This window comes from Alosa sapidissima, chromosome 17 (genome assembly GCF_018492685.1).
Source record: "Alosa sapidissima isolate fAloSap1 chromosome 17, fAloSap1.pri, whole genome shotgun sequence".
In the NCBI taxonomy this organism is placed as follows: Eukaryota; Metazoa; Chordata; class Actinopteri; order Clupeiformes; family Clupeidae; genus Alosa; species Alosa sapidissima.
In genome coordinates, this window is record NC_055973.1 from 1,468,796 (window position 1) to 1,486,433 (window position 17,638).

The 17,638-nt window shown below is 39.8% G+C and overlaps 1 protein-coding gene across 1 annotated transcript in view; it reads left to right on the forward strand.

Annotated features, from left to right (window-relative positions):
* The first annotated feature begins 398 nt into the window (after positions 1-398).
* Positions 399-17,638, forward strand: part of LOC121688440 (enoyl-CoA delta isomerase 2-like) — a 51,997-nt gene continuing 34,757 nt past the window's right edge. The window contains exons 1-2 of the mRNA XM_042068064.1: positions 399-473; positions 1,139-1,193. Coding sequence (XP_041923998.1) covers positions 1,141-1,193 — 53 coding nt within the window. The 5' untranslated portion in view covers positions 399-473; positions 1,139-1,140. The remainder of the gene's footprint in view (positions 474-1,138; positions 1,194-17,638) is intronic.

Below are 17,638 nucleotides of genomic sequence, written 5' to 3' on the forward strand. Positions count from 1 at the left end.
AAGTGACTCGTTCAACCCGGATCAGTTTAGTGAGTGACTCAGAATAACCCGGATCCTTAAAAGGAATCGAGTTTGACAGGCCTATTCTGCACTCATGGCGATCGCCCCCAGTGGAACTCTGGTGGAACTGCATCCAAAATTCGGTACAATGGGACTTAATACGGAGTGGCAAGGTTCTCCGTAGACGGGCTCTGCGGGAACCTAACGTTACGTACGAGGTAGTCGAGTCTTGTTTTGCCTTTTATTGTTTATGTAGATAACACAGAAGCTAAAATTTTGGCACATGATATATGTTAAGTTATGGGAGTTCAAAAAAATCCGAAATGAATGGGAGTTCTATGGGGTTAGCTGAGTTGATAACCACCGCTACATCGATGCTTCTACTTCCGGGAATTCGCCTGCCCCCTTGTAACTACCTCACTCACCTTAGCGCAGCGTCAAGTTCGAAGTGAGTACCAACCCCTGCCCCTCTGTTATGGCTAGGGATGGGCAAAGCGAGGCTTTATGAAACACTGAAACGTTCGAAGCAATTGTGCCGAAACAATTCCGACACCTCAGAGCTTTTTAGAATGAAACAAATCTGTCAAATGCTTCGTATTGGAGATGTAGTCTTTAAAGTTCGTGTCTCGCTGTGTTACCTGTGTTCAGCCTTTGTCAAAAGCTAAGCAATCATGCCCTTGGTCAATTACTGGATGGGAGACCACATGAAGTCACAATAAAGAGAGTCTTATTGCTGCCTCTAGTGTTCTCTAAATCACTTTCTTATAAAAACTCTCGATTTTAGTTTAGTTGAAACTGTGTGGTTAATGATGAATCAAGAAAACTTATAAATGATCTAAAACAATACCTTACAAATCAAACGGGGATCGAACCACATTTGAGCAGCCTGGGCTACCGTGCAAAAAACACCCTCACTAACCACTACACCATCATGGTTATTGCTTATGAAAAGTCTACACTGTTAATTGAACGCGCGGGCACGCCTGCCGACACCGGTGCAATGCACCGAAGGTTCACTTAACTTTGGTCACATGACATGGCTGTTTTGAACCACGTTTCAAAGCAGTGTTTCGAAACACTTGTGCTTCGAAGCCTCGACACTGATTCGAGACGTCGGTTTTGAAAGTCACACCCCTAGTTATGGCCGCTGCATTAAAATGGTTTAGTCCTGGACGACTCGTCAGAATTACTCGGTAAGCCTGATCTTTTATTTTTTTGCATTGTTAAGTTAACGTTACCTCTGACGTTATCGATGGTTTAGAATTCATAATGATTTCTGAAACAATTGTTACTGTATGTCGTTTTCGTCCTCTGGCTTACAATATCAGTTGGTAACGTTAACTTAACATTGATTTATCTGCTGGAATTTTGTGAGTAAATGGCTCCCCACTAAGTGCATGACTAATTTAATTCGCGCAAATCCAACCCACTATGACAGAACTACGTTATGGCATAATAATGTTAGGACCTGCAACACGGCTAAATTAACGTTAACGTTATTAATCTTGACAGAAAAACAGTAGCAGCTAACGTTAAAGGCAGTCGTTAACATGTCAGTTCAGCCAATGTCTTAGCCTCAGTATGTTGCGAATGCAATAGACCAATATTTCTCAAACTTGTTCAGACCAAGGACCACTTATAAAAACCAAGGACAGCTAAAAAGTAACCTCACGGAACACCTAGTTATAAAAACAACAGTAGCTACTTCAACAGTATGGACCCTTTCAAGAGAGTTCCATTATCAGCATCATAGTTGGCCCCACAAGGCTTCCGTTTTAACATTCCATATGTTATCTCAATGCAGAGGAAGTAGATTGGGGCCCAAATAGAACGTTCAAGCATTGTTTTTGTTTACCTTGTTGAAAGGGTCTATATTTACACAATAGGCCTACTCACTCAACTACCTTGCCGATTGTCTTTGCACCTTAAATTCCCACACTAACTTTATTACCAAACATACGTTGCCGCCACGTAGGTTCCAACGTTGCCGATACGTGCGGGTGAAAGACGCGATTATGTTGCCGCAACATATCTTGGCAACGTTTCTCGCACGTAACCTCCACGTAACCGCCACGTTGCGGCAAGGACATACTGGCGACATTGTAGCAACCTGAGAAAGGTTGCCATAATGTCGCCAGCACGTTAGGGCGGATCTGTGCAGTCCTCATTTATCTGAAATAGACAAGTCACATTCTGCATTCTGGCTGGTGGCTGTTGCTAATGTTGACCCCAAGCCTATTCAAGACAGCTGTACACTAACAAGTATCTATTTATGACTGCCAGGAAAAAAATCTAGTTGAGATAGCCTAGACAAGCCGCATTCATATTTTACCTGCATTTTGACTGGCTGTTGCTAATGTTGAGCCTATTCAAAAGAAAAGACAGTACACTAACAAATATAAACGATATTTTATTTAAAATAATGTGGAAATTTTGCGGATGGTCTTCCACCTGCTGTTCCATCCGACCCTGTGAAGAACAAATAAAAGAGAACAGGTGAGTGCATTTATATGAATTTTACATTGTCAACAGTCATTTTACATTTAGTTAAAACTTAAATAGGATATGCCAATAGCTGGTTACGCTAGACTTTTTTGCTGCTGCTGGGTCATTCCTTCGCCCTTGCACTTGTAGCCTAGATCAAGTGTGAGGATGCCAGCGCCGACAGTAGCTACCAAGTCGCGGGAATAACGGAGCAGTGGACTGGAGATGCGGATGGTGTTTCTGTCTTAATATTATTATTATAACTGTGTACGTTCAGATAGCCTACCCGTAAGTATTGATACTGCTCCTTTGTTAAGTTTAGTTCATCCTGTTATCAGTCTGTGCTCGTTAGAAGCATTATTGAGGATTGTAAATGCGTTGATATAACGCGAGTGTGAGAGTGAAATGTTCGCGGAATGATACGGTATGCATATGGCAAGCCGATTGAACATGTATTCTGATATCTTGATATCAGGCATAATTGTCATGTACATGTAAGCCATTTTTGTCAACTAGTTAACTAGTGAGCCATATTTGTGTGAACTAGTTAACTAGTGAGGGCCAAAATATGCACACTAGTTAACTAGTGGGAGCCTAAAGGCTCACTAGTTAACTAGTGAACACATTTTAGCTTCACTAGTTAACTAGTGAGAGCCGGAAATGTCTACAAGTTAACTAGTAAAGGCCAAAATGCATACCAGTCAGCTAGTTGAAGGCTTTTGGGTCTCACTAGTTAACTAGTGACAGCCAAAAATGTGCACATGTTTACTAGTGAAGGTAAAACACCTCACTAGTTAACTAGTAGTGAACCATAAATGGCTTACTAGCTAGCTAGGTGATGGCAGTAGGCTCACTAGTTAACTAGTTGATGCATCATTTGTCCAAACTAGTTAACTAGTGAGGTCATAAATGTATACTAGTAAACTAGTTCAAGACAAAATTCACACTAGTCAACTAGTGGCGCAGAATTCAAATTAGAAGGCGGAGAATTCTGGAAATTGAGGCTTTCTATTGGCTCCCTATGTCCAAATAGAACATGACAACCAATCACAGTGCAGAAATTCACGAAATCCCACCCACAACATTTGCATGTGGCACACAAGTTAACATGCTGGCCAAAGGAACTCAAGCTAGTAAACTAGTGGCTTCAGTGTGACACTTACATGTAAACTAGTGAAGGCAGAACTGCTCACTAGTTAACTAGTGAAGACACAAATGCCCACTAGTTAACTAGTGAGCTCCATAATGAACTAGCAGGAAAAAAAATGCCCCTCACACTAGTAAACTAGTGGAATTTGAATAAATACACAAACGGCTGGCATTTTGTGCAACTAGTTAACTAGTGGGACGTAACATTGGCCACTAGTTAACTAGAGCGCAATGTCGCACTTGCATGCAAATGAAGAAGGCGGAACAAGGATTTTGATTGGTCGATTTAGGACTCAGAAACCTAGAAAACATGGCTAACTTCGTACAGGCTGTTCAAAGAGCAAACTTTTATAAACTAAGATCGTTTGAGCATAAAAATATGTTTTGATAACATGTCTAGTGACAGTTATGGTGTATTGCTGTAATCTTCTTTCAGTTAATGTGTACAATCTTTAGTTTTTCAGTTATTAGTCTGAAAATCGCGATAAAACTGGAAGCATTTGTATATGGTTGCCTAGCAACAAAACGTTTCAGTAACATGAACATTGATGATAGCATTGCTGATGTGGCAAGACTAGCTCAAGTGGTTAAGCAGCAGGAGATCATGTGGGAGACCAGGGTTCAATTCCTTAGAAGTGCATGAAGTTTTTTTCTTGATCTTTGAGCTTTTAATTACTTTTGAAACCATGTGCAGTTAATGTGTAGGCCTACAATCTTTTGTTTTTCAGTTATTAATCAGAAAAGCGCAACTGAATGGATACATTTATGTCTGTGGTTGCCTAGCAACAATAAACAAAGAATAATATTAAAATCGATCTCTTGAGTCTTTGGTGTGGATCACTAAGAGCTCACTTGTTAAAGCATGGGGTTTCCCTGTTATTATTAAAAAACATTTTGACAGAATATGAGATACTGCATACTGCAGGATCTGCTTTACTATCTATACTGAAGTACCGTTGCAGAGCAGTGTGTAACTTCAGCCACTAGGGGCACCCATCAGGACCTGATCGCGAGGCTATGAACAGTAAATTTACATTTAGACTGGGTGGGATTCTTGCATAATACCCAATAGGAGTCTTCTACCCACCCTCTCATTAAAATTTGCATAATAGCTGTTTCAGGCACTAGTTAACTAGTGAGCTGCTTCACTGCCACACATGCAAACTAGTGAGACTTAAATTGTTCCACTAGTTAACTAGAGGACAAAAACGGTTTGTCCTTTTAGGTGTAACTAGTTTGTGTTTTTAGGTGTAACTAGTGAACAAAATATGCATGCCACTAGTTAACTAGTAAGGCCCACAACACCCTCACTAGTAAACTAGTGGGTATTTTGGCCTTTACATGTTAACAAGTGACCATTTTGGCATCTCACTAGTTAACTAGTGGGGCTGAAATGGCCTTCACTAGTTAACTAGTGGGCATTTTTGCACCTCACTAGTTAACTAGTCGAATGGAAATTACCATCACTAGTTCACTAGTGGGTGTTTTGGTGCACACTAGTAAACTAGTGACAGTTTTTAGACCTCACTAGTTAACTAGTGGGCATTTGTGTCTTCACTAGTTAACTAGTGAGCAGTTCTGCCTTCACTAGTTTACATGTAAGTGTCACACTGAAGCCTAGTTTACTAGCTAGAGTTCCTTTGGCCAGTATGTTAACTTGTGTGCCACATGCAAATGTTGTGGGTGGGATTTCGTGAATTTCTGCACTGTGATTAGTTGTCATGTTCTATTTGGACATAGGGAGCCAATAGAAAGCCTCAATTTCCAGAATTCTCCGCCTTCTAATTTGAATTCTGCACCACTAGTTGACTAGTGTGAATTTTGTCTTGAACTAGTTTACTAGTATACATTTATGACCTTACTAGTTAACTAGTTTGGACAAATGATGCATCAACTAGTTAACTAGTGAGCCTACTGCCATCACTTAGCTAGCTAGTAAGCCATTTATGGTTCACTAGTTAACTAGTGACATTGACCTACTGCAACTAGTTAACTAGTGAGGTGTTTTGCCTTAACTAGTAAACATGTGCACATTTTTGGCTGTCACTAGTTAACAAGTGAGACCTAAAAGCCTTCAACTAGCTGACTGGTATGCATTTTGGCCTTTACTAGTTAACTAGTGGACATTTCTGGCTCTCACTAGTTAATTAGTGAAGCTAAAATGTGTTCACTAGTTAACTAGTGGGCATTTATGCTGTCACTAATTAACTAGTGTGCACAAACATGGCTCACTAGTTAACTAGTTGACAAAAATGGCTTGCATGTTGGCCTGATATCAAGATATCAGAATAAATGCTCAAGCGGCTGGCCAAATTACATAGAAGTTAACAAGTGGGAATTTGACATTCAGTAGTCAGCTAGTAAACATTTTTGTACCTTACTAGTTGACTTGTAAAATATAGAAGTATTTAAACTAGTTAGATATGAAACATATCAACTAGTTAACTAGAGATAATTTGGGCCTTACTAGTGATAATTTGGGCCTTACTAGTTAACTAGTGGGCATTTTGGCTGTCACTAGTTAACTAGTTCACACAGAAATGGCTCATTAGTTAACTAGTAGGCAGAAATGGCTTGCATGTACATGACAATTATGCCTGATATCAAGATATCTGAATAAATGCTCAATCGGCTTGCCATATATATGCACATTTAATGTACGACGTCTGACAGTTACTTTATAAACATGGAGATAATATTGTGATGATTCACCAGCATATTGCAGCTAAACTGTAGGCCTACAGTTTACATTGCTGCTATAGCTGTAATGTTAGTGAACCATGATTTCATGCATTTTTGGCTATAAGCTTCATTGTTTTGGAGTTTTGTAGCTTGTTGCATAAAGATGTCTCGCCTAAAATTGGGCTATGTCTACACAAAACCATCGGGTGTATTTCCTCTTACCGCTTTCACACCTTTAACGATAGGCCTACCGGTAAGGAAAAAACTTGCGTGCACACACAGAGGTGAAAGCGGCTAAAAGTGCTGTAGTGCATATGCCAGACCAGTCGATGGCGCCGCGGGCCGTGCAAAGGCTTCACATTTAGGCCTAATTCGCGTAGAAGACAAAACATTGTTGAAATAGTTTGTTAAGCTGTCGCATGAAATAAGGAGACTACATGCAATTCGGTTTTCAATTAAGCTGTTCATAACAGCTGTTCAGTACTAAAGTTCATTTTCAAGGTATGTGACTTATGTGGAATTTCAAATGCTTAGGCCTACGTATTGCATTAGGTCTGAGCACCACTGGAGAAAACATTAACATGCGTCAGTCAGTCATAGGTTGTAGTAAGCTTAGCTAATGTTTAACTAAGTTAAGCTAATGGTGTGCTTCAGTAACTTGGCCACAAAAGGCTGATACATTGTGCACATAAATCATGACGGGAAAATAATAACCGGTTAAAAAAAAAAAACAGCGTTGTGTAGATGGTGTCGAGCCGCTATGGTTATTGTTTGGCTTGAAGATGAAGACTAGTAACCACGTCTTGTGAACAAGCTTGAAAAGTAGGGCATGGATCTGCATATCATTTTGAGGTAGTGTACAAAAATATGATAATTGTTCCCTAATAGTCGGCATGTTCGTATAATTGATTTGGAGGGATATTTGCCTCTCTTGTTTCAACTCACCTTTACAAACAGCAGGGGCATGTTTTAAGACCTCAGCTATCAGGAGCTCCACCTCCTCTTCCAGCCCTGGCTTCCATTTCATGATCGCTTCTGTAATAAGATTGAATTTGTGATCAAATTTCAGGCAAACGCTTACAGATATTAGACACTTTATTTTTCTGAAAGCATACAAGTCCATGAACCACAGCACAGGACAGGCCAAAAAATGGGCGTGTCACCAACACTCAGGGAGAGATGAAGTGCACAGCTAACTGTCTATCATAGAAAGAAAACGGATAAACTCACCTGCACAACAGGCCATAAAAGTAAATAAAACACTCAGTAAATAACATGCCATTTCCCTCGCCACTGACTGTATTGCCATGGCAACACCAAACGGTCTCACAAAACGCTAAGCTAACGTAACGTTATTTAACCGTAAAATAATCCACAAAATGTCAAAAGATAGGGAATAATCTTAAACACATTTCCCTTTCTAACATAAAAACATCAGAAAACAATAAAAACACTTACAGAACTGAGCTGTATTTGGGTAATGGTGATGGTTTTACACAGTTAGCAGCTAGCATGTTCTGTAATATCTTCATTGAACTCAGTATTACAGATAGCCTACACTTTAGGAAATAAAGTGAAACTCACCAAAACAGTCTTCAATACTATTGAAAGCACCACGAAATTGTCACTTAGATGTGATAGAACAGACTCGGTTTGGTGATAGAAAAGACGTGAAAGGTGTTTAATTCCTATATAGTTCGGTGCTGTATGTTGTCCCATGATGAATGATTTTGCGTCTTTTCGTTTTTTTCCGTTAGGTGAACTTGCTCGCGTCTAACTCATACTAGCTCGTGGCTAGGAAGGCGTCTTAAAGGGGCAGTAACATTAATTTAAAAGTGGTGATCATACAAATTATTAAAGTTGAAGGTTTTTGGTGTATTTATTAAGAAATGTCTTACAAATTAATATATAGTAATAAATATATATGTTAATTTAGTCTGTTTATTATTCTATTTTGAACCATTCAGTTGTGACCAAGCATGGAGATTACTTGGTCACACTCATCTGTGAGCTACAGGCATAAAAACAAGACCAATTTGTCAAACCCAGCTAGCTAGACACAATTGTTCTTTTATAGCTGCCCTCGCACACTTTTTCATTTCGCTGGATATTTTATTCAACTGTTTCTCAGCATAATGTATGTATGTGAACAGAAAGTAAGACATTCTTACCTTTTTCTTTTTTTTTCCCTTTTCCAGGAACCGAACTGAAAATGCTGGGATCCACCATTTTAAAGACGACTGGAGGCAAAAGGACATCTTGACAACCCTCAGCTGCAACAGCAGAACCAGCCCCTCTGCGGCTTAAGGACAACTTCAGCTTGATAGAAAACTGGGGGGCAGTTACCTTTGGGGTCTAGTGTTTCCCTGTCCCTTATATGCCTTGTGAATCACTGTTTTAAATGGGAGATGCCGACCACAGTCTTTGTTGTTTCCGATAGTATTTTGAAATAGCTTCTTATATAGTTCTGTTAATTGGGCAAAATGTCCTGCGTGAGAGTGTGATTACAGTGGGCATCGCTTTCAAATGACCACTTCATTCGCGCATTACGCGGCGTGAAGCTGCGTGAAGCTTTAGTACCACTTTCAGCCACTGTGCGTCGCTCTGCCACTGTACATCGCTCTGCCTGCCGTCCCTTACATAATTGTTGCCGAGAGTAATCCCAGCCTACGAATTCAATAACAAAATAAATCATGCATAATTAAACATTACCTCGATTTAGGCTACTTGGGTATGGCTTAAGGCTTGACTACACGAAAATCGAAATCGAAATGTGCTGTCTACATTATTGTCAGTGTTGGGGTTAACAACTACGCAAATCAAAACAGTGGTGTGATAATTGAGCCAGTAGAGAAATAACTGTTCAGAATTAATCTGTAGCCTTGGGTAGGCTTCTGCAGAAAACAATGTTGTTGCCGATTTAATACTATCTGGCTACGTTTTTAACAGGCTACGCAATAGAGGCTTAGACAACTATGACCCACGTTTTGGTTTCGTAAATTAATTTGCCCTACTTCTTGACTGCAATGTAGTCCATTGACTGCTTGACATGTCATTTTTATTTTTCTATAAGATGTCATTTTAAACAATTACATCTGCTTTATGCCGCAGAATTACATTCATATTTGGCTGACTGCAGACGCGCCACTTCCCTCCCCATATTCCAATATTAAGATAGTATGAAGTGCTTTTTGTATAGGCTACTATCATAAAAAAAATAGTTAAAACGAATAGCTATTTGCAATTTGACAAAACACTGGTCCTCATTTTGCGAATGCGAGGACGATATGAGCCTGTTGCATTTAGTTAGATGTCCGAGTCACGCATAATGTTTGAAAACCACTGGCTCGTAATCACAATAATTTAACACACGACAGTTGGATAACCTACTTCATCATGTCCCCATGCCTACATTTTTGTGAGTAGCATAGAGATCGTTAAAAACAATAAAGTATGGCTCTCCATTTGGGACATCGAAAACTTATATTTTTAATAGACTACCGTCGAAGATGCTGACTTGAAAAAGCCTCGGGATAACACGTTATCTCCACTATCATCAGTCATGCCCCTTGATCAAAGTGGGGAATGAAATAAAAGTTTGATAACCACTGGCTTAACAAGTTACCTGCAGTCCAGAACACAGAATCTATTGCAATATTCTGATGATCGGCGATGATATCGGCAAATGTTTGTTTTCCAAAGTAAGAATTTCACTTCACCATGCACCTTCGACAATACCTGGCCTACCTGGTATCATTACAAACATTATTCTGTGTCCTAAAACTGGCATATTTTATGGCATTGTGTCATGTAAGTTCGTTGCAAAATCTAGAGAAATGTGTGAGGTGGTCAGCGGGGGACAATTGAGACACACATTGGATTGTGTTATTACTTGAACATTCCACACTATCCACAGCTGTGGTAGGCCTATCAGGGGCAGGAGGATTACTGTCAGCGCAGGCTTTATATAAAATTCTTCAACAGAAGGCCTCGAATGTTGTCTTGTTTGTGGAGCGCTTTGCTTCGCTTCTGTAATTTCGGCTTCATTGAAAATGAGGGCTTCCCTCAATGACCCTCCGAGAATAAATAAAGGTTGAATGAATGAATGAATGCAGGCTTGCCCAAAATAAAGGCATGTGGTTTGCGCAGCCTACAGTAAATAACAGACCTGCCAGAATGTGCGTTATGATGCTTTTTTACGAGCAAGATGTTTTTGGTACCCTACGCACACTGCATGTTCTTAAATAACAATGATCATCAGTAATATTCGTCCATTAATTTGGGTAAATGGGCAAGCGTGACCACCTTGATTGGCTGATTGGCTGATGATTGTAACGCGGGCATGATTCCAAACACCTCCCTTACGATGATGAGTGACAGGTCTCAGAATGCGTGCGCTACACAAGGACGGAAGATGATGAATAACTGGGGCCGTAGGCTATTCACAAAGGCTTTTATCTTACTACTAGGAGTAGGCTACTCCTAAATCGCACTTAAAGATTTTAGATTGGAGTTTTCTCTTAAAAGTTATTCACAAAGCCTTTCAGACAACTCCTAAACTAGGAGTGAGTCTTCGTGGCTATGGATGACGTCATTACTCATGCACGAGCTTGACTGAAGTGACCACCTTGATTGGCTGACGATTGTAACGCGGGAATTCCAAACACCTCTCTTCCGATGATGACTGACAGGTGACAGGTCGGAGAATGCGTGCGCTACACAAGTAGTGCGAAGGACGGAAGATGATTAATAACTGAATAAAAAGGCCTAGCCTAAATGAATAAAGAGTAAGGCAAAACAAATAGCTTAGTAGCCTAATGAAACATAGGCCTATGGATTGATGCAGTAGCCTACCTTTGCAACATTATTAAATGAATCTGTCACCATATCCCTAGGCTACGTTTGCAAAGAGGAGAACATTTTAATTTGATTCACAATGAAACGTTACATTTCATTTACATGTTAACAATGAGTAGTTTGTGTTGTTGTTGGTGGCGTTATTGCATCCCTTTTATGAATGCAAAATTGTTTCCTCGCGATTGGAAGCTCCTGTTGCGCATAGGCTATTTCAAAACATCGCAACGTAAAATGCCACAAAAAAGCTGTTTATGAATAGGTCTTAGTGAGTTAGGAGTCCTCTCGACTTAAGCTGTCCCAGACTTAGGTGCTACTTTTAGGTCTAAAATGCTTCGTGAATTACTTTTTGTGAAAAAATCCTAAAGTCCTAAAGTTAGGAGTGACACGCCCATTATTTTTAGGAGTTGCTCCTAAATTCGCCAGTTAGGAGCTACTTTTAGCCTTAAAATTCTTTGTGAATATGGCCCCTGAATAAAAAGGCCTAGCCTAAATGAATCAAGGCAAAACAAATAGCCTAGTAGCCCAATGAAACATACGGATTGATGTAGTATGTTGTAACATTATTAAATTATTCTGTTACTATGCCTACGTTTGCAAAAGAGAACATTTTAATTTGATTCACAATAATGTTACATTTAATGTACATGTTGACAATGATTAGCCTAGTTTTGGTTGGTTGTTGTTGGCGGCGTTATTGCATGTTAGTTATACAATGCAAAATTGCTTCCTCGCGATTGGAAGCTCCTGTAGCTGCATAGGATTTCAAAACCGCAGGTTTGTGAATAGGTCTGTGAGTAAGGAGTCCTCTTGACTTCTTTTAAGCTGTCAGAGGTGGGAAGGTGTGATTTTTTGGGGGAAGGGCCGGATTAACTGGGCACAATTGTCTGATGGCCCCCCTTCCCCCCAGCCAACGTGAATCGGGTGGTTAGTTAATAGGCCTATCGTGAAGATTTTTCCTGCCATCTAAGGCACGAGCGCATCTGTGAGGCCAAGCCTCACCAAGTAGCTCGTTTGTTTACAACTAACATTCCATTTAATTAAACTGCTTTATAGGCTATGCCAAAATAGTTTTCAACATATAATATTATATGTTGAAATAATTGAATATTAGTGTCGGGTGAATTGAAATGTTCTCAAAGTAGCCTTATGGCTGAAAGCTGCTTGGGACACCCCCCTCCATCAAGCAATATAACCATACAAACGCGCTTCCTGCACTCATTGTTTCAAAAGGAGTAATTTTGGCTTTGTCAGAACTGAAGAGCTGTGGACGGCACGGCACGGTATGCCCAATGAAAATAAATTAACGCAACGCAACACAACACAGACCCCGCTTCTCTCTCGTCAGTCACTGACATGAACGAAACACAGAACCCGCTTCTCTCACGGCAGTCACTGACAGTAACCTAGAATAAATGCATGGGGAAAAACACTTCCCCATGACAAAGACATCATAAAACACTGAAAGTTAATATTTTGTCACTAGCAACATTCATCTGTCCTTTGTCAAATGTATTATGTTCCAAGTACCCTATGCGTAATTCTGCTTCATAAAGTTGAACAAATACATTTGCTTATTTCACAGAAAAATATAAATAGCCAGTCTACAGTGCAGAGTTGGTAAGTTATGGTAGGCCAACTTGCAGTGAACATACAAAGAGGGGAAATTATTTCTCTTGCAGCTAAGTAGCCTCAGGTGCGCACGTAGACATAAGGCCGAACATGCAAGCGCCAATGAATCGTGCTCTCACGACAATCGCGCCGTTAAACTTAAATAGGTTTATCACTCTAAGTTCGCCTTCAAGCAAGGAAAACGATGATTTGAAGACATCTGTTTCGTTGGAAGGGCAAGGGGTAGCAACAGGGCAACACAGAGACAGGCCCGATGGCAGGGCTGTTATGAGAGTATTAAAATATGGGATATTCTACGGGAAAACATTAAAACGGCAAGACAGCGGGGAAAGTTAAAATACGTGATAAACACGGAAAAAGTTGGCATGCATTGTTTCGGTCCCCGTGCACAGGGATTATTTGTCATACTATTAATCACATATGATTATTTGTGAAATTGTGCAAACAGGCGCAACACATTTGAAAAGGAAGGACTGGTAGCATGCAAGCTCACGGGAAAGATTGATTTAAGAATGTTATCACAAAGTGTGTGTGGCGCGGGCGGAAGACAATTGGCAGGGGAGGGTCATGTCTTTTTTTTAACAATTCTGTCGGAGGGTCATTGAACAATTTCTAGCAGGCAAGAGAGGGTCATGCAACTTCCAACTGAAGCACTCAAAATTCCTCCGGTGGCCCCTTCAATAAATAACGATCAGTCCCTAGATTGCTGCTGGGCTATATGTCTTGGTTCTGTTAACAACTTATTGTCAAACGCATAGCCTATCTCGCGGTTGCATCCTTTACAAACAAACATGCAATGTGAACGTCTGGGATTGGGGAGAGCACTAAATGCTCTACTGAATAAGCACGAAGTCAAACCTTTAAATGAAAAACACTCTTTAATAATCCAAAAAAATAAACCGCTAATGAAGTAAACTTGTGACCATCAAAAATCGTTTATCGCTCGTAACTCCGTGATACCAGGACGTAACAGGAAGGCATTTGGCTGAGCAACGGAGGTTAATATGCTCCATGTTTTGTCCAAATGATGACTGTCTATCATCGTTGCACTCGGAGAAAACCGGAATGTTTCATTCGTCCCCGTTTCAATCGTCCCGGTTGTACCTACTCAAAACGCAGATAGAACCTTATTATTCTAAGGTAGCGAAATAGCGTTCAGCATGATTCATGCCAAATTAATTCCCCCTGTTAAAGTGTTCGCCTTTGTAGTTTGGTTTCGTGATAGCCTATGATAAACGGCTTATGGCCAAATATGTGAAAACGTTAAAATACAGTAGGCGATAAACCCGGAAAAAGTTGACAGTGATTTTTTCATAATCACTTTGGAGGGTCATAGAAAAATGTATTGCTGGCGAGGGAGGGTCACGTCTTTTTGGACTAATGCCCCCCAAACTCCTCCGGTAGCCCCTTAAATAAATAACGAACAGTCCCTAATGAAGTAAACTTGTGACCATCAAAAATCGTTTATCGCCTGTAGGCCTAACTCCGTGATAACAGGACGTAACAGGAAGGCATTTGGCTGAGCAACGGAGGTTAATACTCTATATTTTGTCCAAATGATGTCTGTCTATCATCGTTGCACTCGGAGAAAACCAGAATGTTTAATTTGTCCTGCGTCTCTACGGCTGCAAACGGGATTCACGCAGTTAACCAAATATTTCTTTATTAGGGCAGGCATATTTCTGGCTATTATATTATTTCTAAACCAGTCTGCTAAAGTCTGTAGTGAAGTCTGTGTAGGGTTTTCCAGGCTCCATTTCTTTTTACGAGACACCCTGCTCACTTGAGCCATCTACCGGTTGTTTGGGTTGTTGCAGCGTCTCACTGGAAAAATACAAATTAAAGTCGCGTGATACCGCGTGATCCCACGCGCGGACCGCGAGTGAAGCTGGCCAATTCGAAGCACTGCCCACTGTAGTAAATGATATACCCATGGCTGTATTACATTTGTGCTACACCTCAAGCCTTGTCCATACAGCCACCAGCTTGTTCAACGCATTTCTTGTCAGGCCATTATTCCTAGTCTACCTGTTCAAGTGGAAGCATTTGATGGGTTAACTTTCTTTCTATGTAGTGCTACTCTGTGTGCTACTTTGTGTGTTTTGTTGGTAGGTCTGTGGAAAGTTGTGTTTATAAGGCTTAGCTTGACCTAGGACCTTGGACCATGGCGAGTTTTAGGGTGTGCAAGTGAGTTTATGCTGTGTAGTCATCTTTTTTTGGTGGTCTTGGTCCTTTGTAAAATAGAAACTTTTTTTATTTTGCCCTCTGTGTGGGGTTGTTGAGTGGCCAGTAGCTGTCCTCTGAAATGGAAAACAAAAAACAAAACAAAAACCTCACAACAGCATTGGTGTTTTGCAGAACTTGCATAGAATTTGTGACATGATTGACATAAAGGTTTTTAGCATGTATTGATTCAAGATCAATGACTGTTGAGTTGACTGAAACAAAGTGCAATCACAAAAATAATCTTCATGGCCATTCTTCATGACATACTGCAATGTTGTCATTTGTGCTCTCATCAGAGTATTATCTTGCAATTTTTCATACAGACACAATATTTTTTACTGTAATTACATTCTCTGTGTTTGATTACAAAATGAGTATTGTGGAGTTTTTGGGAGAAAAGACTGTTATTGTGGCCAGTAATTGGATAACAAGAGGGAGATCTTAGTCAAAATTGCACTAGACAGCATTAACATTAGGATTGGATTCTGATTAGCAGTCACTGTTTTAGCTACTCTCCACCTCAGCCGCTCCAAGGCCTTCATGCTCTGTACTGGTTGACCAATGCCTACCCTGCAATGTGGTTTGTTAGTACATCACTTTAATCTGTGAAACGCATGAATTTGACTTCAAATGTTTTAATAGAAATAATTGTCGTTGTGATTTATTTATGTGGTCCCTTTATATGCATTTAAAATAAATGCTTCATGAATTCAGTATCTGAATATATGTCATTGCTATTTTTTCAACTGGGTCAGACGGGATGGTCGGTAATAGGTGATGTTCCGATAAGTAACTAAAGAGCTCAAAAAGGTTCAAATATATGCCTGGGGTAGGCTACTTGTAGAAGTGACATCCGATACCCTGACCGTGTGAAACGTTAACCACACATAACTTTGCATTGAGCCTATAGGATAGGCTGCTACTTTTCAGTGAAGAAATCTGAGTTTGTACGAATATGTTCCCTTTATTTGTGTTCATAACTGGGTCAGTGACGTTTTAGAATTTCAAAACAGTTAAAAAATAAAAATGAAAAGACAAGTTAAATATGGCATTTTTTGTGTAAATCTGTATATTTTTTGATTTTATAAGTGCCCTTTATAAAAAATAACAATATGGCATTTTTATGTGTTTCATTGTATACAGTCCTTGAAAATGTCATACGGTAAAACGAAGTTATTTTTAGAAATGAATTAAATTTGATATTCATGACGGGGTCAAATACAACCAAAAATGCAATAGTTGATCTGTTCTATAACTAGTTGCAAATTATAAACACTTCCACCACACAGTAAATACTAGATATTTTGTATTTTAACAACAACAGCATATCATCTATTAACATTTGTTCTATTTTTTTTGCTAGAAATTAGTCAAAAATGCCTTGAAGTTAACTATACATCATACTAGCTCTCCTCCATTATTTTCATTAACCATGTAAACTACTAAAGTATTTCTTTTCTTTTTTTTTAATTCAAGCTTTTACCGTATGACATATTTTGCTTTACCGTATAACATAGTACAATTTCAATGTTTCATTGCATTTTTTATGTAATAAATTGATGTAGGCCGATTAAGAATAGTTTTAAAGAAACACGAGGGGTCATTCCACGTCAATTCAACCAGGGCCCACGCACTTAGGTCTCAAAAAATTCTGAAAAAATTACCAGGTGTACCTATGTTACCCAGGAGACACACTGTAAAATTACTCTTATATAAGATCAATACTTTCCAAGATACAGCCAATTTTACAGGGGAAGGGGGGTGTCGATTTTGTTCGGCCTCTTTTTTTGTCAAAGTTCACAAGCCCACAGCGCAAGAACTAAACCATGTAGGAGGCTCAAATTTTGCATGCTGGTACATAAATAGGAATAGTATGTAGCAAAATCGTCACGTTTGGTCTGGATAATCCTGCATGGTCATAGCTGTCCCTCAAAGTTGATACAAATTGGCGTTTTTGGCTGGGCTCTGTTTAGGCCTTCAGAAGACATATTTGTACTCAACATAGGCTCTTGATTTATTTTCCTTACTGAGATAAGTAGAAACACTCTCACAAAAAAACAATGAACAGAAAATAAATTCCTTCAGGGTCTGAACAGCAGACCTTACAAGTCTGAAAAATCATTTTGGTTCTCATTTTCAGAGCACCCAAACACCTTGTGGGAATATGCAAATATTTTTTTTATATTTTTTTCTTTATTCTTCATGATCTTTTCTTTTTAAAAACACCAATTTGACTTGTCTTATGCAAAATGCACCATTGAGATCAATATGTTTTGTATTTTTTGTGTTTTTTGGGCACAGAGCTGTGTCTTCACAACCGATGCAATGCCAACAAAGTTCTTTAGCAACTGACCAACCTGGTGAATTCACTGGCAGTCTGGAGATAACGTTAACGTTAGGCCTTCCTGGAAGCACAGTCTAAAGTAGGCCTACTGGGCGATCGTGTAGATCCGCAATTCGGTGGACTTTTAACAGCGACTGTTTGTTGCTCCTTGAGATTGCAGCTCTTCACCGTTAACGTTAGTCTACAGTTGGCATGGCAGCTCGCAGGTCAGCAACAGCTCGGCGGCCACGGCAGATCTTTCGCAGAGTAGCCTAGGTCCAGCTGTCC